Source organism: Erithacus rubecula (assembly GCF_903797595.1).
Source record: "Erithacus rubecula genome assembly, chromosome: 2".
In the NCBI taxonomy this organism is placed as follows: Eukaryota; Metazoa; Chordata; class Aves; order Passeriformes; family Muscicapidae; genus Erithacus; species Erithacus rubecula.
Window position 1 is genome coordinate 62,269,354 of NC_136685.1, and position 25,469 is coordinate 62,294,822.

The window sequence follows — 25,469 nt, forward strand, 5'->3', positions numbered from 1 at the left end:
CTTGGATTGTAGCCAAAATATCACTCATAGGAATCAGATCAACACATCAAGAGTGAAGTCAGAAATATACGGTCATACACAGATGGCAAAAAGATTTCTTTCAGCCCCCATCAGTAAATGAAATCCCTGTTTTGTGAACATGTAAGAACTAAATGCACAGCTTGAGTCAGAAAACGCTTCATCCTATCACCTGCATTTGTCCCCTGTGTCATGCACCAACACCCCTTCCACCACTTCTCTCAGCTGTCGTTCTGTCAGCTAAGCAGCAGGCTGGGCAGTCGAGGTGTAAGCAGGAGTGCAGTGCTGGGCATCACTCACACCTCACACTGCCTTTCAAACAGGCCCCTAAAGGATCCCAGCATGTGCTGAACAGAAACAATGGCAAGATGGACCTCATCCCTCTGCAGGTGGTATGTTAGCAGGAGAAAACCTTCCATTTCTAACAGAGAAACTGGTCGTGATGAAAGATATTTAAAACTTCTCTAAATTCGGTTTAGGAAATGGGACTCAGCTATCACTATTTCTTGGAGAAGCTCACCTGCCAATGTAATCAATGCTGTTACAGTTCCAAATATGAGTGCAAAAGCTCTGTACACTGCAAGAAGTTGACGTTTCAGCTTCTTGTTTACTTGCTATCATCTTTTCTGCCTCATTCAATGACAAGTCATTGCTAAATGATGGAGATGCAAAATTACATAGAACAAATGGGCTTTTTAAAACCTTCATGCTCTGTTTCCCACCATGTTATTTAAGTCTTTAAGTAAGTAAGGATTATGCCCTATTATAATTCTATTTTGAACTGAGTGGCATGTAAGACATTGTTTCCTCTTACAGATGGACTGTTCTGAAATGGTACATTAGGATCTCAGTGGATAAATAAAGAAGAGCAGGGAAATGAAATAATTAATGTGTTGTTGTTACAAATTTTTTAATGTGATGCTTATGGATATGGTTTAGTGATGGACTTGGCTGTGCTGGGTGAATGGCTGGGCTTGATCCTAAAGGTCTTTACCAATTTAAATAATTCTATAGTTCATCAAGGTTGAGCTCCAAGCTTTTGGCCAAAATATGTTAAGCACCTATGAATGGCCTAGGCAGCTGAGGACACCATGAAGGGCAGTACAGCTGCTCTGCTGTTGAGCAGACACTGTCCTGCACAGTTAATGGCATCAGCTCCAGCATAGTTAAGGATGGTCACCCTTGGCTGCAGCATGTGTTATATCCTGAAACATCTGGAAACAAAACTAATTCTGCAACACCTCTTCCCATTAAATTTGCCTTCCAATTAAAGAATGTGGTGATATATAACAAAGATCCTTCTCAGTAAAATTCTTTCCAGCTCTCTGCTTGATTTTCAGTAGAAAAGATGTCTCTCTCAAACAAATATGTGTTCCCAGATTATTTCACCTTGCTCTGTGTTATATCTTCTCCTTGTGCAAAAGGGCAGGAACTTTTCTTGTTTCCACATAGCTATGTCTACCTGATTACTAAGTCTCTCTGTGTCACTTAAAGGTGTGCAGTGCCTGACTTTCTGTTCCTGTGTCCAAGTTCCTGTGTCCCTTTACTCTGCCACAAACAATGAAGTTGACATTTTCCTTCAACTGAGAAGAGCAAAGTACATTTCATGTATATTTAAGGCTCCCAGTCACACTGATTGACACAGTGGGCTGTCAGAAGCATTAATTTACATGTCAAAAGGTGCACATTTATTCTGTTAGTTTAATCTCCAGTGGGGCAAGTACCACAGAACATGAATCCTTTTTGCTTGTCAGGACCTTGCAAATCAATAATAACCTTCTATGATCTGTGAGGTGGGAGAGTTCATAAAGCTGTACTCAGTCTAAATCTAGAATGGACACTGTTGGGAGGTTACCTTAGCTAGACATACAGCATTAATAAAATCAAGAAGGAGGCGTTTTCCTTGGTAACTGAAGAAACATTGCCTGCCACTCTTTCTAAAGGGCTTCTTTACTTCTTCAGAAATATCAAACTGGAAGAACTTTAGGGAACATCCTACCAGAACTGAAAATATTTTAATAGCATATAATTATCAGAGCTCTTTAACAACTATTGCAGACCACATCTACTTTGTCCCCTTGATACAACATTTTTTTTAAGAAATAAACCTGTCAGATTTGAGGAACACAACAATTTCTTCAGTTGAAATAAAAGCACAGTAGCCTGTGAGATGTGATTTTGAACTTGACTTATAAATACAGTACAGCACTGAGTATAATAGCTAGAAAGGGTGAAAAGTCCAACCATCCCCTAGAGTCATTAGGTGCTTAGGCTGCAGTACTGGATGAACTAATTAAATAAAAGTGAATTAGACTGGAGCCCTTCTTGGAAAAATACTTGGCTAATGATTTGATGAGAAAATGTCAACATATATTTTCAAAGTGTTTCCAGATTATACAATAAGGTACTAATAGAAAATCTTATTCCCTTGAGAAATTTCCAGACCAGCTATTTGCAGGGCAAAGACAGCAAACAAGAACCCATTGTTGTCACTTCCAAGTTCAGAACAAAGCTTGGGTGCAAGTATTTTCAGATTGTTTTTGGTACAATTTTTAAAAGATAATATACAAACACTAGCACTCATTCATAGCACACAATTCTGATTATGCAGTCTTTTTTCTGATTAATGCATACAACTAGACAACATAGGAAGAAGATAATCTTATGAAAACAACCATGAAGATGGAAGATTTCAGTAAAACTCTACCTGGATTTGCTGGAATGGTTCTTCTTGCAAGATCCCGTCTTCCATTTGCAGCATGCATGATCAAAGTATGGCTGTATTATCTTTAGCCCTCTAAACTAAACAGCACACACTTTCTCTCAGTAAGACCTTAGATTCTAATTAATTCCCACACATTAAAGAGAAAAAAAATAAGTATTGTGTGCAAACACTGTGTGTATATGTATGTGTGGGAGGTATTTTGCAATGTAGATGCAGCTGTTGCTTTGTGAGCTGCAGCTAGTAAAACTAGAATTATGAGCTGAAGGTGTCCACTTTCAGGTTCCCCTTGTGGCATTATGAGGCCCCCGTACATTTTTGATCCTGCTATCAACAAATATCTTTGCAGCCTTCTGAAAATTACTTTTGGCTCTGTCTGAAGGTCATTTCCATGCAAGATGAGGAGCTATTCTGTTGGCTACAGTGGAAGCACTGGTACTGCTACCTTGCTGTATTGCATCCATAATAGATAGAAACACTTTTCTTATGTTTGGGATTTTTCCCTTAAAAATGCAGGAGCCTCTCCTTCTTTTTCTGCCTAAAAAACTTAAAACTGTACAAAGCATTTAAAAGGAAAGAACCCCAATTGTCAATATGCATAAGTTAAAACAAATAATCCCCGCATGCTCTTCTGAGTCTGTATTTGAGAAAAAAATCCAACTTCAATCTGGTGATTTCTCCCACTGAACTCTGCCTGGTTTATCAGGTAAGTGACAGTGCTGAGGAACATTTGGCTCCTGCTGCTCTCACAGAGTTCTTGGGTTATGCCTCCTAATTAAGGGACAGTTTCTTACTTTGCTTCATAAAGATGCAAAAATGTGCCAACAGGGATTTCAAGATGAGAAACGTCAGCTTTACAAATGGTTCAAACATATTTTTAAAGTGGGTTATGAATTTCTATTTGTTACTTTCTCAGGGCCCAAGTAAGAACTCAATGGGAATTGTGTTTTAACAGATAAATATCAAAATAATACAAGTAATTTGGAAATTTAAATGCTAGGTATTAAAAACTGGGAAAATCAGACAAGAGTATTCTCAGATTTGGGGAACAAGATTATTTGTCATCTGTGAAGATTATGCTCGAACTTTAGAAAGGTTCAGCTTTGATTCATATTTTACAAATTAATTTATACTACTGATAGAACCCTTGAACATAACCCATCTCAGGAAGCAATAAGCCAGGTTAGACAGGTAAAAATTGACTACTTACATAGTTAGAAAATGGAAGAGAAAGTAGGAGAACAACAATTTCACTATAAAAATCAGAAGACAAAGGAATTTTGCCTGCCTGGCAAACAAAATATGAAGGTAAAAATACTGAACAATAAATCTGAATGAAAAAATATAGGATAATGCTTTCATAAAGTGCAAAAGGAGGATAAATTATTGAATGTGTAACTACTAAAGACACCAAGTAGATTCAGGCATGAGCAGCTAACAGCACTGATTACCTTGTATAAGTGTTTGTTATACAGAAAGAGAATTCACAGTACTCACTCACATTTGAAGTGTCTAGGATAACAGACATAATATAAAGATATCATACCTGTAGCTCTAAAGCAGCTAGTGAACTATAAACTGTGTATGAAACATCCACATTCTCAAAGAACTCTCAAGCACACAGAAATAAATGTATAAGAGGCTGAAATAATTAATTTTGACACAGTAAGGGACCATGATGCCCTGTCAGACAAAGTTCTTGTTCCTTTTTAAGGCTTATCACATCTTAGTTGGTCACAGGATATCCTGAGTTGGAAGGGACCATGAGGATCATCAAAGTCCAGCTTCAAGAATTATAACTGTACAACTGCAAGGCATATAAATGCAAAACTTCAGTCACTGTCAAAGCACTCAAGACATTGTATCAGAGATCCCTTCTCCTGCCCCTCTGCAAGTCTCATTTCAAACAAACAGTGATAATGAAACATAAGCAATGGAATAATGTACAAGAAAGCTGGTAAAATCATATGGGCCAAAACAGATAAAGTTCTCATTTGTTTTTGCATGGGCACTTCTCTTTACATGGAAATATAAAAATGCTCTATGGCCACTATCACTGCTAATGCAGTCCCTTGTGGCAAATTAAGTGGGTGTGCCTTACACAAAATAAAATGTTGTTACTAGGTCGTGCAAATATGATAAAGAACAATATTTACATGCTATTTACAAATTACAACTATTAGGAAGAAGCAATATAAACACTTAGCAGGCACTTTTTTTCCCTACCAGGAACCTACGAGAAATGCTCAGACAAGAGAATTGATTCAAAGTTTATTCCATTCAAAGAGAGATACTTAAATCAGAAATAGCTTTGCAAATGAGAATTAGAACATTATCCTAAAGAAAAAAGATAAAAAATAATGAGCTAGAAATTATGAACTTGAAAACTACAAAATGCATTTACTTGTTATGGAATGATTTTGTCTATTTTGCAGCATTACTGTCTCCTTCTTCTGTCTCTGGCAAACAAAGGAGACACTGTTGTACTATATATCACATGCAGATTTCTCCAGACTTCTAATCAGGAGTCAAATAAGAGTTTAAAAATGTATTATAATTTTAAAATCTTCAATATGACAAACACAGCTTTGCAAAGACCAAAAACATGTAGGACTTAAAAGTGTTTTACAGCTCTAGTATTAAAAGTCTGGCTCATTAAGATCTAGTAAGCCTGTTACTATTATTGTCATGTATGACATCAAATATTCACTGAATTCACTTTTCTCAACCTAATATAAACTCCAGGCCTGCTGCTACTGAGTTATTACAAGTAATATTTGCAGTAGAAAAATGAAGAAAAGCAAATTCTGTCATATATACGTGTGAAGAGCCTTGACCAACAAACACATTTAGAACATTATGAGTTTGTCAAACAAAGTGTTCACAAAACTAGCATCCAACTAATATGTTGACTATTTCAGAAAACCCTATTTACATAGAACCTTTTACAAATAACACAGCCTTTTGATTTATTCATTATTCTGTTACTAGAATATACAGTCACACTTGGAAAGTTCAAGTTGTCTATTGCTAAAAACAGACTGTAAAAACTTGGATAGGAAATGTAAGCAAGCCAGGTGTCTTTTGAATAAAATCTCAATGGGTGTTGATAATCACGTCATCAGGTTTCAATGGATGAGGTTGTAATGTATGCCCATGTGAAATTAAAATTTCAGCCAACTATGCATACAGACACTGTACAAATTGAAACACATCCACTTCCACTACATTGAATGCAATTTGGGTTGATAAGGAAAGAACCATGTTTACACCTTCCAACTGGCTGCATCTTCTAACTATTACAAATAAAGGATATTTCTGAAATTCAACACCAAAATCAGGATAATTATTGCTAGCATTTGGCTAAGAATTGGCAAATGCAATTTATCCTTGCAATGAAGTTTAAGAAGTAAGCTAAGCAGTCAGCCCATCCCCTATGTATGTGATTTCTTTCAGAGGTTTCAGGTAGGTATATTTTGAGTGTATTGCTGCCAAAATGCCTAAGCCACAACACCACAGTGTTGAAATGCCACCTTCTGAAAAATTCCACAGGCCTATTTGTTCTGCATTCAGATCCTCAATTTCTTATGTTGGTAAGAAATTTCTTGGCTGACTAGTTTCAGTGAAGTTAAAGAGGTTCCTAACAATGGGAATAAGAACAGTGTAGGGATCAGCTTTAGGAAGAGACTGTCAAAAAAAGACAAATAATTTTTACCTGAGAACAGAACAAATACAGCTCAGTTACATTGAGATAATAGATACCGAGCTCCACATTAATGGAGTGAAAAACAGTTTTGTTGAAAGATTCTTTGACATTTCTTGATCAAGATGAACCACATGGATGATTGTATTAATCAAACAGGGCAGACTGGGACATGTCAGGAGATTTAATAAGTTCTGCAGAGTTTTGGTTCCTACTGCTAGTTCCTCATGGTTATTGTGATATTCTGGCTCTGCTGTAGTTCACAGGAGATTTATTACAGAGCTCATTACATTCATTTGATACACTTTAATTAAAATATTAATTAAAGATAACTGTAACAAGGGACCTGGGATATATTGTGTGAGATCAGATTCCCAGAATGACATGTTGCCTCTCATCTTCAAATGCAGACTCTCAAGCAGGGCTGCCACACAGAAGCAGCTTTCTACTTTATCTGTTGATGGTAGGGACAATGTACTGGGTTTTTCAAGGTTGTTTTTAAACTGAGAACTGTTTGGGATTTATGCCTTACTTGTAGTAAATTTCCATTTGTTTTGATTGAGAGTCCTATAAACTTTCAGGGATGTACATATCTGAATTATAAATTATGATTCATTAATAGTTATAAAAAGCTTTGTGGTAGTAGGCTTTTAGAGCAGAGAACACGCAGCTGGTGCTTTTATATAACACTGTCCCTCTAATATAAGCTATTAATCAGTGGGTTCAGAAATATTTTCCCTTCTGAATAAATCTAGCAAACACAGGCAGCAGATATGCTCAAAAAAATTAGAAGTTGTAAAGGTAAATTATGTGCAAATTACCATGTGGCTTCCCTGCGGATTTCACAGTCTTTGGAAGAGATACAAGTACCAGTGCCTGGGCATGTACACACACATGCATATACATAAACAAAATCAGGCCTTCAAATTACCTGTAGTAGCAATTATTTGGAACATCATAAGAAATGGGACTCTTATTCATCTTCTGAAAGCATAAATACTGACTGAAAGCATATGTTATATTTGAAACATTTACTATCGTGTTCCTTTTGAACTCTAATAGTACACTAATGGATGTGCCAGAAAAATATCAAAGCATAGATGACCTAGAATGCCCAGTGGCAAAAGGGTACATTATTGAATGTGAATTAATGGAGAAAATGTTCTGAAAGATAATTTGACCTGATTAATAAAAGCAGGAACGGACATAATCCAGAATATGCTCAAAATATTTTGAAAAGATAATGGAAACATAAATTATCTGCATCATTTTGCTAAAGAAGCAAAAGTACTGATTTTTAGACTTGAAATCATTTGTTAGCTTGGACCTCCCTGCTACAGAAAACTTGTTAATAGAGAGATGTTCCTTCTGTCTTCTCCCTAAATGGTATTACTGGCACTTACTGGTGCCTGCTGGCAGTGCTACCACAGCTCTGGGGCCTGGCACTCTGCTGCCTTACATGTGCTATGCTTGGAGTCTCCAAGAGCTGGGGATGGAAGGGACCTCTGGAGACTGCCTGGTGCACAGCCTGTCCCTCTCTCACACTCCATCATACACAGGGACAAGGTCCTTCCCAAGCCCTCTCTTCTCCAGGCTGAACAGTCTCCTGGCTCTCATCCTCTCCATGTATGACAGATCCTCCCAGTCCTTATTCATTCCTGTGGTGCTTCACTGAACTCACTCCAGGAATTCCATCCCTTTCTTACACTGGGGAGCCCAAAACTGGATGCAGTGCTCCAGATGAGTGTTCACAGCATAGATTGATAATAAACTCTGAACCTCTAAGCATCTCAGTAGAAGCTGTCATTAAGGACTGTGACTTAAGAAGAGCTACAAAGTTTTTTTTCAGTCAAATCAAGATTGATTCAAAGGTAGGCTAACCATTTAACTTAGCAAGCATGCATAAAAAAAAAATAATTTCTAGTGAAAGTATAGTTTGAATTCCCCCGAAAGAATAAAAATGCTTTTGCTCTAAAAAGGATAACATCTACCTCACTGAAAAAAAAAAAAAAAATTGTCCAAAAACGTTCCATACCTCATTAGCTCATTTTCACATACAAAAAAAAAAAAATAGATATCAGTTTATGCAACAATTAAACAATGCAAATACCAAATCCTACTTTGGTACGCTTATATTTGTTCTTCTCTTTCATATGCTACACTTGACATTTGTTTCCAATTAAATGACCAAAGCAGTGCCTTTCTCTCTGTGTCACCTTGATTACACAGCAGCTAGAGCAATGGAGATGGCAGAGGGAATCAGGATAGCTGCAGTGAAAGTAAATATATAGGGAGCAAAAATATGGGAAAAGTGAAAACAAATATTCCATTCTTTTCACCCAGATCTGTTTTGGCCTTGCATTGTAAAGTAAAGCTAGACCTTTCTATGATACCCTGAAATAATTTAGAAACCTTTGACAAAATTTGATGTTATAAAGGAAAAATCTGCTTTGTCACAATAGGAAAATTCACTGGTCTAAAAAAGCATTGATCTGTTATTTTATTTTACATATTGATATAGGAGTAGAGTCAGTTTAGCTGTCAAACAGTTCTGCATGTCAGAATTAAGCAGTCCAGTGCTTAATCAGATATCAGATTTCTAGGAATGGACAATATTGATTTATTCTTTATTATTGATATATTTATAAACATGGAAAATGTCTATTTACATCTTGATACCATACTGCTTTGTGCTGGTGGTTGAAACATCTTCTTGATCCTGTGAAATACAAATTCATACTTTCAAATACGGATATACTACCCTTACCTTTTCCAAACATCATACATATATCACAGCTTCCTTCTCACTCCTTTCCAGTAGCAAACACGCCTTCGGATACTTGGAATTGATATTCTCTTCAGCTAGCTCTCAAGTCCATCCTTCACTTAAAATAAGACTATTTTTTATTAAAAATAATAAAATTTAAAAAAAAAAAAACCAAAAGAAGAAAACACTCTCTGCAAGCCTGAATAGCACAGGGAAGCCCTGTGGCTTTGCAAGAGATGGCTCCTGTGAATTGGTCTTTTAACAAAGTGTCATTTGACACTTGTATTCAAATTAAGAGAGTGCTCCCAAAGAGCTGCAGGAAATGCTAATTTGACATGGCCATGATGCAGGCAGAAAATCAGAGGTAGCAAGATGTTATTATTTGTTATTATTAGATCTGATTTTTCTAAGTTGTTTACACTCTGTTCTTGAAAACCAGCACTTTAGACTTCCTACATGTTATACTAGAAAAAAGATATTATGGATTGGTAACTTTTTTTCTTGTAGTATTGAACCTATGCCTAGTGCTGTTTGTTTTTACAAGAGTTATTCTCAGTTCATTCATGTAAAAATTCCCATATGCATTCTAAATTATCTTCTGCTGTAAGTAACAAATCCATTTATAAAGATTTAATAAGGAGATCTCTAAGTAGGTCTGGAAGGCTAGCCTAGTTAATCATAATATTGACTTGAATAAATATACATTTTAAATTACAGTATTTTTATATTGCTATAAATCTTCCTACAGAGAGCTTCATCCAATTTTTAGAAAATCTTATACTTCAGGGAAGAAAATAGTTTCAAAGTGTTACCATGAAATGAAAGGAGCATTTTTTTTCCCCCTATTTTAAAACAAAGAAAATTAAGATTGTGGCCTGTGATTTTCTACGTGCAAGTATTAAGGATCAGTATCAAAGGAACAACTATGAATCAAATTCTAGTGAGTTTGAACTAAGATGAATTGTCAGTGCAGTCCGAGTTAGTAGCCCACCTTAGCTATTTTGTATTCACCCCTGCCATTTAATTTATTTATTCCTTTCTCCATCCTTGTTTCATGAATGTTAATCTCTGACATTACTCAGCAGACAATGTTCTTCAACTGACCACTCTAACTGACTGGGACAGGACCTGTCACATCAGGAAAACCCAAAAAACCCTTCCAATGACACTGGGCAGACAGAGCTGATAAAGAGCAGTGACACACCTGGCACATCAGCCTCAGCCACCCGCGTGATGGGCAGAGCAGGTCCCAGGAACAGCCAGCCAGGGCCAGCAAAGGTCACCAGTGGCACCACCTGGGGACCTTGGTGACGTGCCACCCCCACCATGAGGCACAGACCATGCACCAAGAAATGGTCTGGAGGCAGCAAATCAGCAGCACACGATGCACCAGCAGCTCTCAGGAGCCTGTAGAAGTCAGGGCCAAACAGACCTGTAGGCTAAACCTCCATCAGGCAGAAGCACAAAGAGAACTTCACTGTGAGATGAAACTGTGGAAAATGATCTGCCACTACTTTTTGGCAACGTATGTATATATATATATATATATATATATATATATATATATATATATATATACATACATATATATATAAATATATATATATATATATACATATATGTATATTTCATCTGTGCATTTGTTGCTTCTTGACAGGATAGGATATTTCTGATTATGAAATACAGCAAGTTTTGCTGTGCAAAGAAAGCTGCTGCCTGTCTGCCTTGGGAACATACAGTGAGAGTAACTTCCAGGCTGAAATCAGACTTAAAATATTAAAACAGCAAAGGCCAGGATAAGTCTGACAGTACAACTATCCAAATCTTATTAAGAAACTGGTTTGTTTCTTAGCAGTTAAACTATTTCCTAGCATTTAAATTATTCTGTGTCAAACTGCATCTTTTACCAGGACTTCCTACACCATGGGGTGATATTACAAGAAAAATGCTCAGGTAATATTCCAACGTGGCTGGTATGAGTGGAGGTACAAGGAAAGGGAAAATAAAGAATTAGACAGACCACAATGCCTAGAGGCCTGGTGCACTGTTTGTTGTCAAACACTAATAGTCTAGTTTGAAGTTTCTCAGGGTGATGTAGAACACGTGGTAACCTTTGCCCATTCCTCACTCTGGAATTCCCATGTACCAAATGCCACCGAGGCAGAGCAGCTTCCCTGGGATGGCTGCCAGCACTCTGAGCACAGCTTGCTGAAAATAAACCTGGTGCCAAGAAGATGCAAAGGGTAATCACTTAAAGGGAAAGATGTCATCAGAGGATTAAGTACAAAATGACTACAGCAACAGAGGGAGAGGAATATACGTCTTTAAAGTCAGAACCAAGTGACAATTTCAGAACAGCTACTACATTTCCTAGGGCTTATTACATTAGTTACAATAATTTCAGGTGCCCGTAGGCAAGTTTAATTTAAATTTGTACTGATTTCTTCAAAATGATTAGGAATCTGGAATCTAGACAAAGGCCTGATTTGCTGATGTGCTAGTGACAAGAAGATGTCTGCCAAATTCATAATTCTGCCAAATTAATTTATTTATGCACAAATAATTGTTTGGAGATATAGCAAAGGCTTTGTAATCCTAGAAACCGTTAAATATTTGGCTCTTTAAAGTAAAATGCAGTAGAGATTAACTGCCAGAATATTAACACAGAACTGACTCAAAACATATAAACCAGCAAGGCCTGGATGATAAAACAGGAGTACAGAATTTTCCTCATTATTAGACTCAGATATAAGCTGAATCCTAAAACTGGAAACAACACTAATTTATTTATGTAACACAACCCTCTTCCATACATGGAAGATTATTACCATGAAGCCAAGTAGTCTTTTTCTTTCACGTATAAAAAGGGAATTTAATTTATGTCTACCAAGTTTTCTGTACCGTGCAGTTTTTCAGGATAGCTTGACAGCTTAAGCATCCAGTCACAGACATGACCTTTCACCATATGAGTTTGTGATAGATCTTAATCTATTTTTTATATCTGCATTTAATAATTCACAAACAATAGCTGAAATTTTTTATGCAGATATACAATTTAAAAGGATACAGAAACACTCCAAATTCATAGATGTATTCTGCCAGTTTTTCAAAGCATTCATTGCCTAAATATAATACAGTCTTCCTAAAAATGATTTATTAATTGAGAAATCAATTGTTGGTATTGAATAGTGGTATTGTCAAGACCTGCAGAGGCATTGGCTCTTCCTCACTATTTAAATGCTCCTAGATGCAATGCTATTAATATAATTAAATACATTGTTAAAGATCTAAAACATTCAAAGCATTTAAAATCACAGTTCTCCATAAGAAAAAAAATAATGAGCTTATATTTGCTCTTGTGAAGCACATTATTTGCAGGTAATGTCATAATGACTTTTATTTCACATATCAAAATTGCAAATTTTATGTATCAAATCAAATAAAAATTGATTTCACATATCAAATCAAATAGCAAATTCTCAAAGACTGTGTGAACGGCCCAGAAAATTGCATGCAATGTGATGTCAGAACGTGAACCACTGAGTTTAAAAAATATTCAGGAGTAAATAAACAGTGATCTTCATTGTTTCTTGTTCCTAAAGGGCAAATCTTTATGTTTCCAGCAGTCTTCTCAGGTTTTTCCTGTTTTGTCCCTCATCCTCATTTACAGTAGTCTATGAAACTAAAACTGTGATATCTTTTATATTTGATTTGTAGTCTTAATTACTCTCTTTTAAACATGTGATGATTTCTTTGAAAAATTGAGAAAAATATTTCTTGCACTTGGAAATGGAAGCGTTGAGGAATGATAATCCTCAGCTTCTTAGCAGATTATTTTGAAATTTCACAGAGATGTCTGCTATACAATCTTTATCCTGATGCTGGAGACAGCTTTTATGTCACCATAGACAAGCAGCCCACCACCATAAAGAAATCTGTGTAAAGCTGGACCCAAGCCCCCTGATGTTTGACAAATTAAATTGTTTTATGAACAACTTGTATAAAAATACTGAGGGGGAGGTCAAAAGATCAACACTTGATGGAAACAAGGAGAAACAGTGCTGATATAGACTTGATATCAGCAATTTTATAGCAGTGATGACATTTACTTAATATCAGCAATTTTAGAGTCAGTATCAGATAGAGAAATTATTACAGATGTTTAAGATAGGAAGATACAGCGTAATTTCCCCCCATCATTATCTGTATCCACCCTTTCCCATTTCTTCCTCCTCCACTCTTTCACTCCCTCTCTGCCCCCACCCTGCCCACACAAAGGGAAGCAGAGCCAGGGCTTTTGGGTCAGAGACACAAAATTCTCTGTGGGAGACCCTGCTCACAGCCTGAGCCGTGCCCAGTGATGCTGGGGAAAGCTGCACTCTTAGCAGGGCTCTGGGATCACTGGATTTGCCATTCTCTGCTGTGGGGGTGCCTGTAGGAAACAGAGCTCCAGGGTATGTGAGGTTTCCACCCTGCCTGCTGAAACAAGTCTGGGCTCTGGGTTCAGAGGGAGATGGGTGCAGTTTGTACTCAGGGTGCATATGGTAGGTGAACTGAACACTTCATTTTTATTTTTTTTTTAATAATAAAAATCAAACAGATACATTAATTCATTCTATTCTCAGTTCAAGAACTCCCAATCCCTACTGCACAGAGCAATTTGCCATAACAAATTATTTATTTTATGAAATGGCAAATTTCCATAGTAGAAAACTCTGTCAATATAAACTGCTTAAACAAATGTTTGATTGTTCTGCAGTCAAATAACTAGATTCAGAGGCAAAGAATAGAAAGCCTAAGTATTGTATTAAAACACTAAATAATCTCCGAGTTAATTAAAAAAACATTTTCTGCATTAGAAAATATGGAAGGACAAAAGCTTGAACTTCCAGATTTTAAAAGATTTATGCACAAAGAGGGAAGCCATTTCCAGAAAGTAGCCTTTAATCCATCTGCATTTGTACCTGTGGGGAATGCAGGTGTCTTACTTAAATGACTTAAATGATCTGACTTAAATTTTATATACAACATTTTCATACTCTGCTGCTACTGCAACACCCTTTGCAACGTAGAGCAAGAGCCTTAAATAATCTCTTAGCTCAATACAATTTTTCCTAGGCTAGCATTTCATTTGGTATGAGTCTGAACATGATATCATGTTCTTATTTGGGATACAGAGTCTCTGATACCATATCTGCTTGCCTTTCTCTCCTTCACTCTCTTATCAGTCACAATCAGAAGGGTTTCTGACGTCTTCTGACAGATGAGGCTGTACCTTCCTCTGAACCTGCCCACAGCACAGTGCATCAACTGCCTCTAACTCTGCTCACAGACCAGGACAGTGTATTGCACTGGTTCACAATCAGAGAAAAAAACCTGTTTTTTCTCTTGATATTTCAATTTTTAAAAAATAAGTTAGATAAAAGAGTCTTTATCCCTAAATTCAGTAAGAAGATAGATTTTTAGAGGTAGCAAGCAGCTGCTGTGAATATAACATAAAATATGGACAGAAGGTCACACTTTTCAAAATAAGCTCCCCAAAACATTTTACAGAGGGTAAGTTTGACTTGGTCACCCCAACACTTTAAATGAAAATTCTTTTAAGGGCAAGACTCAGAATTTTCAAATTAAAACTCTTTCTATGCCTCTATTTGTAAAATTAATAATGTTAAAGCCTCTCTTAAAAAACCTCAGATTTTACTTTATTCATCAGCGTGTTCAGAAACATCCCTTGTCTATATGAGGGTTTTCATTAACACAGCTTTTTGTATTAGACTATGAGAACAGTGAATGCCATTGCATGCATGAAACATGAAATATACCTTATAATTTTATACCATATATGGTAATGTCACAACTTAGGCTGACACAATTCCATATCTGCTGGGCTAAAACTAAGGCATTTCCTTTACATAACTGACTTTCTAATGTGCAGAAGGACAGATTTCCCAGAGACACTCTGGAGTTTCCCACACCAGAGATATCCAAGAACTGTCTGGATGCAACCCTGTGCCATGCACTCTAGGATGACCCTCCTGGATCCAGGAGGATGGACCACATGGCCACTGTGGCCCCTTCCAACCTGACCCACCTGTAATTCCAAGAGCTCCTCTTCCAGCTGCAAGCAACTGCAGGAACTGATAGGTTCACAGGCAAGATGCAGAGGGACACTGATTAGTAAACAACCTGTGCCTTCAGCACGTGCTTGACTCTGAAAAGCAGTGGGGGCAATTTAGGGGACAAAATTAGAGCACCACTGCTGACTTGATGGAAACGTCTGGTGGAGGGCTGACTCTTCATAAAAGCTTTTCTGCTCTGCTTGTCACTGAAATCTACAGTATCTCAGAAACACCCTATGGTTCTTTACATGGCACTTTATTTGTTCCCAGCACAGAAAAATATGCAGTGTATCAAATTTGAGGGTAAAACATGTTGAATCACATGTCCCAAGAAGAACCACAAGAGCAACTCTGTTGACGGTGTTATTCATATTTGATGTTTTAATGTAAATTAGCTACACCAATTTTTTCTCTCTGCTGCACTCAAGTGGCACTTCTCTGCAGAACTCAGTGGAATCACAATTTGGATCCCAGTTTGCTACAGAGACTGACTTACTATTGTTACTTTATAAATTAGTTAATGTCTTTTATACTTGCAACATGGACAAGAACTACCTGGTGCAAAGTCATTAGACTTGCTTGTTTTGAACTTAATAAAGTGTAAAACAGTTTAGGTAATGAAGAAGTTGTTAACATCAGGTCATGACTAATTTTCTGTCTACTGCTAGGAGAAAGAGCATTATTTCCCAGAACCTATAAGTCAGTGTGCTGAAAATATCATTTTAAGACAAATGTTTTCAGAAGAAAATAAGGGCTGCAGATTCACAAAGGAGAAATGTCCTTCTAATATTCCAGAAAATGTCTCTAGCAATTAAGGAATTAGCTCAGAGGCTTCTGAAATTCTCCTAAAGTCAGAGCTAAAGTAGTTCAACTCTCAAAGTATTGTAAAAAGATGACAATTAAAGTGTGGCTATAAAGCACTGAAACCTCTCTGCTAATTATTTTCTATGTCTTAAACACAAGGAAGTTTTGAGACATTTTAGAAGTTGGTTTGCTTATTGGCAAACTAATTTTCATCAGCTATCATAAAAAGGTGCAATGTCAAGCAAAAGTTGACATTGAATGATTTTAGTTTTATTTTTTGTGAAATGTGAAAGAGCTTTCATTAATATTTAGAAAATAGCAGAAGTCAGCTCCAGCTTGTTCACAGTAGTAGCAAACATGATAAAATTTTAAAAAATTATTTTCCAAGTGATGCTCTAAAACCATGAATACCAATTGAAAAATTCTAAAGTAGTGATACCAAGCTGCAGTGGAATATCAGGTGGTCCAGATAATTGTGACATTGCACCTGAAGAGGCTTTCTGATCAGCTGACATATTAAAACATTATAATCCTCCCTTTGTCATCTTATTGGATTTGAAACAATATTTGTTATGCTGCTTAAGCTAAAAATAAAAACTGAAACAGAATCCCACACTCCTTTGCTCTGATAGAGAAGACCTGAAGACTATTTGAATATGGGGAGGGATGAGGATAATAATAATATACCTGTATTTCATTTGAAAACCTCTTTTTAAACCAAATGTGTTTCACAGTTTAAAAAAAAAGTGAATTCTACAAGAAAATCTTCACGCATAAATAATCTATTCAGCACTATAGGGATCCTATAAATAAAGTATGGATTGCTGATATTTTCCCCCACTTATTTTGAAAACAAGAAAGCAGAAGTAGAACTAAGTCTACTGGTAGAAGAGTGAAGATTACTGAAACATTTGGAAATTAAAGATTTCAGCGATCTCTGAGCTTTCAATTCAGGTGCAGCAAAATAAAAACTTAGCAGACATTTTTAAAATGGTCACTGGATGGTCACCAGAACTTCACAGAATTATGAGAGTTGGAGGAGACCTTGTAGATCATGTAGTACAATCATCTATCACTCACCTCTGCCCACGAGCAGACACCCAAACCAAATCATGTCCCTGCACTCCTCAGTCCTCACAAGAGAGATGGACATTCTGCAGTGTAAGTGAAAATATTTTTTCTTCCTCTGTAAAATATATCCGAACTTTTTTTTTACAAGCAGCTATTCATTTGTACAACGTCTGTTCAGAAGGAGGTAGGTGCTCATTTGAGGAAAACACCCATCAGAAGAGTTTCTTGGGCTCAGGACAGAACTGCTGGAGCTGCAGGTAAGGGTGTGCCTGCAGCCACCTTTGTGTGCCCCTTCAGCAGAGCAGAAGCTCCAGTTCCACCCTGGGGCTGAAGGTGGGGCAGTGGGCTGTGGGTCACCCCTACGAGGCCCCATGAAGTCAAGGCTCAGCCCTTAGTGGACACTGCAGGTGTAATTCACCTCAGGAAAGCTGACAGAAGCAGAGAAGGAACTTGAATCTCTTCCTTCACACCTTCTTGAAAGCACTAACAACAGGCTATTGGCTACTTCTCTCTGAGGTAAAAAAGGAAAACATTTCCCAGGCAACCTCTAATGCACTGCAATTTCTCAGATCCAGCCATTTCATTTAGAGACTAAAGTGAATTTTAGCTGTTTAGAAAGCCTAGCCATTTCTATCAGCTTTGATGATGATATACAGGATGAACTTCATTCAATGTTCTCATGTTGCACTGGTGTTTGTTACCATACTATTACAGAGGTTATACTTTGGAATTGGACAGGATTACTATAGTTATAGTTTCATGGTTCAAAGAGACAAGATGTTACAATCCTAATGCATGAAAATTTTCTTGCAATACAGCACAGTACATATTGGTTCCTAAACAAAATTACTATTTTTCTGTTATTCCTCAGCTTTTAAAAATATTACTTACATAGCTGTGTCCCTAAAAGAGATCATGGTCTGTTCTGAAAACAAGCAACATCAGCCCCTTCTGTATTACAAATATATAAAGTTTTGCAGATGCTAGCACATAAGCTAAAAATTAAATGTAGGGATCTGACTCCAAATAAAATCTGGTAAACATTTATTTTTTGTGAGAAAGGAAGGGGGTTGGGGTTGGAGTGCCATGGAAGGAAAGGAATGAATCACAGCTTCTGTGGAACCAGGACAGCAGCCCTGTGGTACCACATTGCTGAGGAAGTTGAGGAAATCTGGTACTAAGAACAAGGTTAATGAAACAAGTCTAATGAACCTAAAATTTGATCTAATAATTGTAGAGAAAGGATGCATTTTATTCCTGAAAGCTCAGTGTGCCTGATCTTTCACAGGTATTAATTGATGGAGTCCTATTGAACTCAATGGAACCACAACATTTTTGCACTCTTATACAGAATTCCAATTTGAGTCTTGTTTTTATCTTTCAGTTGTTCTGCTTTTCAAAGCAGTCCTAGTAAAACAAACCAACTGTGCACTGGAGGAATTTGCTTGGTGAAGAAATGCATTCCAGTTGTATCTTTCTAGCTGATACCGACAGTTTGCTCTATAACATTATTTTTTTAATGAGATATTTTATTTAGCATTGTGAGAGCATTTCCAAGCATTTTTTATTATAAGTGCTCTCAGATCTGCTAAAGAAGAAAGCAACTTGCTGTTGTGCAAATTCTTCTTTATTAATCAGGACTAATTATTGTTTCCTGACTGTCCTACAGTCTTGTAAGGACCATATTGACTAAACTGAGATAAATGGCCTAATGGCATTTATGATGGCCATTCTGATGCTACTAGAACATTGTTATTAATAGATACACAGATGTTATGGAAGTGTGTAAAACAAAAATGACTGCATAAGTCAGACAGAATCAAGTCATATTCCAATATTTGAAACAAAAAGGGCCCTAGAAAACAGCCTGTTTCAACATGACTTTCAGTTAACACAAAGCCAGAAGTGTGCTTTCTCCATGAAGGTGTTGTGCATCTGTTTTCATCTCTCTCTGGGTGTCTGTGTGAGGTCCTCTCCTCCACTGCAGCAGTCTAGTGTGCATCTTCTGTCTAACCTTCCCAGAGGTTTAAAGCCATGTGGGAAGCTAAGGAAAAGGCAAACCCAAATTTCAGGTGTTTCCCTGAAATTGTTACATCTTTAGTGTACTTCAGCATGCAGCTGCATACACGTTCCTCTGTGGAAATAAGGAGCAGATTGTGTCCTCTGGGCTGTGCAAGCAGAGGTCCCAGCTATCACTCTACACCCAGATCACTGTGCATAAAGGGGAAAACAGCTACACCCTTTGGATGACAGCTGAACTTCTGAGAAGCTACTGAGGTGTTTCGTGTCAATATGTGTTTGTTTGCACAGCAGCCACCTGGGGATCCACACCTCTTTTACCAAGGGATGAATCCTTGCACACTCGTCCTGCCACCTTGTATTAGGACAAGCCCCAGATCCCAGCAGTTGTTACAAGCCCTATAGGAAGTGTGTTAAGTTGTGTAGAGGGAAAGAGAAGGAATAAGAATATGAACATAAATATTCTTTCTTTCAGAAGAATAAAGGGCAATTGCCAACAGAAGCAGTAGTTCCTGTGATCACACAGTAGATCAACACCACCTTCTGGGAGTTTTCTAGTTAAGTTGATGTTTCTTAATTTCATTTTTACAGATGTGTACTTCTCTAAGCCATTCTTGAGTGGCTGCATACTCAATCAAAACACACCTGCCTCCTGCTTTATTTTTGAAAGGTAATGACCATCCTTTTCAAAACACCTTTCCTACATTCAGATGAGTTAATATCATAGACTCTGCTGTGAACAACCATGCAGAAAATTGTGTACAGGTCCTGACAGCAGTTGCCCCACAAGGGTGTTTTTATGCCACTGTGGCAATTAGCTAAACTTAATTTGACAGGAGATTTTCTGCTCTTCTTTTCAAAACTTTACACTGCCAGCATTTACACACACCATAATAAGATATTAGTTGGTGAGTTTTCTCATACCAGAAATTTTTGTGGGTACCTAGTACAAACCTACCATCTACAGAAAAAAAAAATGCCCCTTCAACTGTTTCCTTTCAAATATTTGTTTCTACTTTTTTTAAAAATAACCTGCTCAAAGAGAAGTAAATCTTGCTGCTTGTGTCTGAGGGCAATTCTTCTTTAGCTAAAAATGTAACAAATTTGTCTGTGTGACTGGAAGAATCCTCACTGGTCATGCCCACCTATTAAGAGGAAGAGGTCATCAGCTATGTTTATCCATCCAGGCAACCCGGATGTCTTATTTGGCTGGACAGCAAGCTAGCAGAAGAGTATCATATGCCACCACAAGACTATGTGACTTAAATAAGTAGCTAAACTGAGTTCATATCCATCCTCACTCACAGCTCCTGCTGGGAGAAAGAACAGAATCAAAAAATACAACTTAATAGAACCCTTTCATTGGTTCAGTTTCTCTCGTTTGACACAGGATACATAGTTAAATGATAGCCCCAGACTTTCCACTTTTCAAAGAACAGAACAAGTGACAAATACATATCAAAATCACTGCATCAATGGACTGATGATACCACACCATCCAATGTGTGCAAAATAAATGCTTAATTCACTCAGCAGCTGGTTTTTGAGAATTGTCTCTGACACAAACTTTTCACTTACAGTTTTGTCACTGAAGTCCCACCTCTGAAAATACTCTGCTCTATCTGATCTGGCACTGATTTGCTAATTTTCTACTTTTAAACTGGAGGCTTTAAAATAGATAGCTATCACTAGCCCAGACCTGACCACTGAGAACCCTTGCAATATTTCTTCTGAATCCCACAGTCTCTTACAGGATAATAGAAACAACAGGGTTCAGAGCTTTAAATATTGTTTTCTAATACAGTTTTTTTTAATGGCACTGTAGTAAGAATAATAGAAAAAATTAAACTTAATAGTTCTTCACCATTTGTAGGATGATACATAAGAATTCTCTTTGTAAAAAAAAAACAACCCTTGTCTTTGCATTTTCAAATTATATGAATTAGTTAAACAAATTGTCTTAAATGAAAAATGCATTATTTCTCTCTAGTATCTATACAAAGCTAATATTTCAGATCTGAAAAACTGCTACTACTGTCAGAAAGCATGTTATTTGGTTTCTACTCATTTACTGTGAAACACCAAAGATTACTAGCAATCCTTATCTGATTGCCTATGTGGTACCTGGCACTGTGACCCATCTTCTCAGCATCACTCACCTTTAGGTACCAAAATTGGTACACCTTGTGGTGGCCAGAGAGAGAAAAAGCATCAGAACTTCTGAACTTACTTAGTACACTTAGGTTGCACCTGTGTCCCAGTGTCATCAGGGTATAAACTCTAAATAACCTCAATTCTACACCCTGAAGTTTTGACTGAAAAGTGCAAATTTCACACTAGAGGTAAAGCCACTGTTTCACTGGAAGTGTAAGAACTGATGTCCCTGCAAGAGAAAGCCAGCTTGCTGGCTCAGGAACAAGAAAGATGAATTTCCTAGTTCTGACATCTTCCACCCAATATGGATGTGAGAGGAGAAATACTGAACCATCATTTCATTACAAAAGACTTAATTTTGTTCTGGCAGCTAGTAGGACCACAGCTGTCCCTTTCACTTTCACCCTGTGACAAGCACATGGAATGTTGTAATAATTTCAAGCATGAAAATGGAGTAACAATGTGATGATGAACAACACTGAGTAGCTAAGAATTCCTATTTACATGGAATATTTTCTTGGCAGTGCCAAACAACTTGTTTTTCTGTTAGCCCAAAAACCAGAACCAATCTCATCAAGAGCTTTTGGCCATACATCTACCTTGATCTAAGGAGAGATTAAGCCTCAAATATTTCTTAGGATTAAATAGAGATGTGTCAGGTTTTAGTCTACTGACAGTATTGCCATGGTTAGTAGCTGTCATTTTTGCTTCATTCAGCTCCTATAAAAGAAACTGCCAGTACAAGAGCAGATTTTTGCCTGAGATTGAAAAAATACAAGAAAACCATATATGCATAATAGAATACCAATTTCAGACCATTTCTCATTAAAATATGTTTTAGCTGTTGGTAGAAGAACAGTGTGATGAGTGAAAAGGTATTACATATGATCAAATGTCTCAAATATACATCATACTTGCAATGAGGACACTGGAAAATCAGTCTGCTACCATGACTTACCTAGAGTCTGGTAAGAGCAAGCAGAGGGCTCATTTTTAGAAGGGAAAAGGACACAAACAGGTAGAAAAGGGAGCTGCTGTTATAATGATATATTTATATACTATCTTACACAATTAAACATTCTACAATTTTAAAAACTGATCTGCAGCATATTGGATTAGGCTCAGCAGAATGTGCCTTGCTCTGATGGAATCACTGGAACTTCACTGGTGACAACTCCTGTCCACCCAATGGAAATAAACTCAGAAGAAGCAGCCATTCACAGCACATGAAACTTCTGCAATACACAACTTTTTTGAGACAATGTGAGTGCAAATTAGTCAGTAAGTGTTTCGTCCACTGCAGAAAATACCTTAAATGGTATTTTTTCTAGATGCTATTAGGATTGTCCAGAGGAAACACTGCAGGTAAATTTTTCTTACTAAACCAGTAAAACTCCTTTCCTCAGCTGAAGTCCACCTACCGTATTTTCTGTTAGTATCACCACTAGTAGTTGCCACAGAACACAGATGCACCAACATGTAGATTAAAAACAAAGCTTCTCTAGAAACTTTTTATCAAAAGTCAATAATTTAATTCTCAGAAATTATTATAAGCTCATATCTTACAGACTGTCATTTGGAAACTTGAATATATTCATATAGTTACAGGGTTTTTCCTTACGGAACAGGTTATAGTCTCTATAGGCTGAGACATGCTCTTAGTTAAATTTACAAATTAATCATCTAACCAACATGATACTAGCCTTTCTGAACCTGAGCTAGAGAAATAGTACTTTAGTTTTTGAAAACAGCTGGCAGTTCACATAGCAAGAATCTGGGGAGGGCCGAGGAAGAGAAAATGACATGGAGATTACAGAATAACAGTTTGCCCAACTAAGCTTGACTTTGAGTTGTTGGATGATATGAGAAAATATCTTCCAGCATCTTCAAAGAGATCTTCACTACAGAGCTTATCTGTGACAAACCTCTTTGTTTCTGCAGCCATCAGAGAAGATACAGCAAAGGAAATGGAGGAGCTGCAGTTATGCATTTGCAATACACAAAGTCCTTGTTTTCCCACTAGGCACTGCAGAATAGCAATTGTCCATTCACAGCACATAGCACATCCTCTGCATTTCAGAGCTAATATTTTTGCAGTCCTTAAGCTAGCATGCTTCAGACTAGTGGAGTTAATTTTTTTAACCCTATGGGGTGCACTGCAAGAGATAGGTGTGCTCATGTTCTGTTCCTTGTTAGAGGAATAGTTTTTTCAGGTATAATTTTCAAAATTAAACTGAAATATTTTCAAATTGCAGAGGATTTATAACTACAGCAACATTTCAAACAGCTATAAAAAGTCTCCTTCCAGAAATCAGAAAAATATGAAGACTGCTGGTCATTTAACATACCTGTATATTAATCCAATTAACAACAGAAATCTCCTGTGCTGGCTGGAGTAATTTTTAAGACTGCTTGTACCCACACACAAGCTCTGACAAGTGTCTCTTCCCCTTGCAATTTAGAATCACGCTCTTGAAAACAATGTTAGTTTGATGGTAGCAGTTGCATTCATTTACTGCAGCACACACTGCCCACTGTGATGCTGCAATACTCATTCAAGGCAGATCACTGGCTCAAACATGAATTGAAGCTATATGCTATCAAACAGATGCCAGGTTACATCACTTCAACTCCCGAGCAAATTTCCACTTTTCTCTGTTTAGGTAGCAAAAGCTGGTGAAAACTGGTGTTGATATAAGACAACCAGCTCTCTCCCTTCCCAGTGGGGATCTGCTTCTTAGTCAAAGCTCAAGCTGCTTCTTAATTTTGAACTTCTGAACCCAAACCAAGTAATCTAAGCATGATTAAAAAAAAAAAAAAAAAAAAAAAAAAAAAACCAGCAGAAAAACCCAGTACATGTACTCCTAAAAATGAGGCCGATATTCTTTTCTACTTGACCTGTTTATTTCCAACTCTTCCTCCCTCTGCTCTAACTCTCAGAAAAACAGCCCCCTCAGGATAGGGACAAGTTTCTGTTTTCTTCTCCCTTCATCTAAGCCAGACAAGCCCCAGGTCTCCTCTCCTGCCACAGAGCAATAGGAAAACATATAGAAAAATCAATCACACTTTCCCCACTGGGGTCAGAAAGGACTACCACAAGAGATTCTTTTTGCAATCTTCTGTAGCCATCAAATGGTTAAATTAACAGAAGTTAAAATTTTCATCTAGTTTGAATAAAGAGAAAAAGGGAGGAAATTCAAAAAACGGTTGCTGTAGTAACAATCACCAGTAAAAATCTTTTCTACTAAATAATAGTATTTATCTCCCTCTCCTCCTCACAATTTTAGCCCCCCTCCAAAAAAAAAAAAAATGTCATGCTGCCTCTTTTATATTTGCAGTACATACCTCAACCATTAAACAAGACATTTAACCATAGTGGCAGTTCTGTGACCTCTGAATGCCGTGAAATCTCTAAGCGGTGCAGCTTGTTCATGAAGACTTGTACTGCAGAATCCGGCAACTGCATCCAGGGTTGGGAATAGAAATAAGTAACGACAGCAAAAAAAAAAAAAAAAAAAAAAAAAAAAAAAAAAAAAAAAAAAAAAAAAAGGTAATAACTAAAAATAAAATAAATAAATTTTTTTTTTAAGGGGAAAGGAGAAGGGAAGAAAAGGCGGCCAGGTCCCGAGCAGGCGGTGCGAGCTCTGGAAGCGGCGGGAGCGGCGCTCGGCGCTGCGGGGCCGTGCGGAGCGGAGCGGGGCCGGGCGGGCGGAGGCGCGGGAGCCGCGCACCAATCCCGGCCCTGCCAGCGCTGCCCTGCTGCCAGCGCCAGCCAGAAACCCTTTCTGTTTATGTTTCCTCTCCTCGGCTGTGACGTCAAGGGGTTTAGTTTTTCCTCTGCATGTGCTATTAATTTTAAGCGACTACTATGGGCGGAATGCGGCGGTGATTTAGGCAGGCTACCCTAGGCGAGAGAAAGCCGGAGTCATGATTTATCTGTCCTGGATCCAGCTCAGAAAGATTTTATAGCCAGAAGTACCAGAAAGATCAAAATATCCTCACAACATGGGGAAAAGGGTATAAATGCGCTTACATATATTGAAGTATTCTTAAACACACACAAGGTATTTTCCGGGGAGAGCTGGGTTATCT

The 25,469-nt window shown here is 37.4% G+C and overlaps 1 protein-coding gene across 2 annotated transcripts in view; it reads right to left on the minus strand.

The window, feature by feature from the left end:
• Positions 1 to 24,957, minus strand: part of PDE7B (phosphodiesterase 7B) — a 165,140-nt gene extending 140,183 nt beyond the window's left edge. The window contains exon 1 of one of the 2 annotated variants that reach the window (XM_079299224.1): positions 24,723 to 24,957. In XM_079299224.1, coding sequence (XP_079155350.1) covers positions 24,723 to 24,743 — 21 coding nt within the window. In that variant the 5' untranslated portion in view covers positions 24,744 to 24,957. The remainder of the gene's footprint in view (positions 1 to 24,722) is intronic. The other variant, XM_079299223.1, reaches the window with a different exon arrangement.
• Positions 24,958 to 25,469: the final 512 nt, after the last annotated feature.